The 266-nt window shown below is 44.7% G+C and overlaps 1 protein-coding gene across 1 annotated transcript in view; it reads left to right on the top strand.

Annotated features, from left to right (window-relative positions):
• The window catches only part of EMH_0076260 (uncharacterized protein), a gene marked incomplete at both ends in the record, with an annotated part of 4,761 nt that overhangs the window by 1,965 nt on the left and 2,530 nt on the right, over window positions 1-266 (top strand). Inside the window, one exon of the mRNA XM_013499708.1 lies at window positions 1-95. Coding sequence (XP_013355162.1) covers window positions 1-95 — 95 coding nt within the window. The remainder of the gene's footprint in view (window positions 96-266) is intronic.

The raw sequence follows: 266 nt of genomic DNA on the forward strand, positions 1-266 counted from the left end.
TCTATGGCTTGCTGCAGCACTGCGCCCTCATATTTGCTGCTCGTGTGGGGCCTGAGGATGCCCCGCTGCTCAACAGCAGCGCTGCTCTGCATGAAGTAGGGTTTAGGGTTTAGGGTTTAGGGTTTAGGGTTTAGGGTTTAGGGTTTAGGGTTTGGGGGGTTTAGGGTTTAGGGTTTGAGATACCGTGAAAGGGGATTTCTTTTTTTCTCTAGGGTTTAGGGTTTACGGTTGTACGTATATATATATATATATATATATATATATAT

This window comes from Eimeria mitis, genomic scaffold (assembly GCF_000499745.2).
Source record: "Eimeria mitis Houghton genomic scaffold, Emh_scaff4582, whole genome shotgun sequence".
NCBI classification, from domain to species: Eukaryota; Apicomplexa; class Conoidasida; order Eucoccidiorida; family Eimeriidae; genus Eimeria; species Eimeria mitis.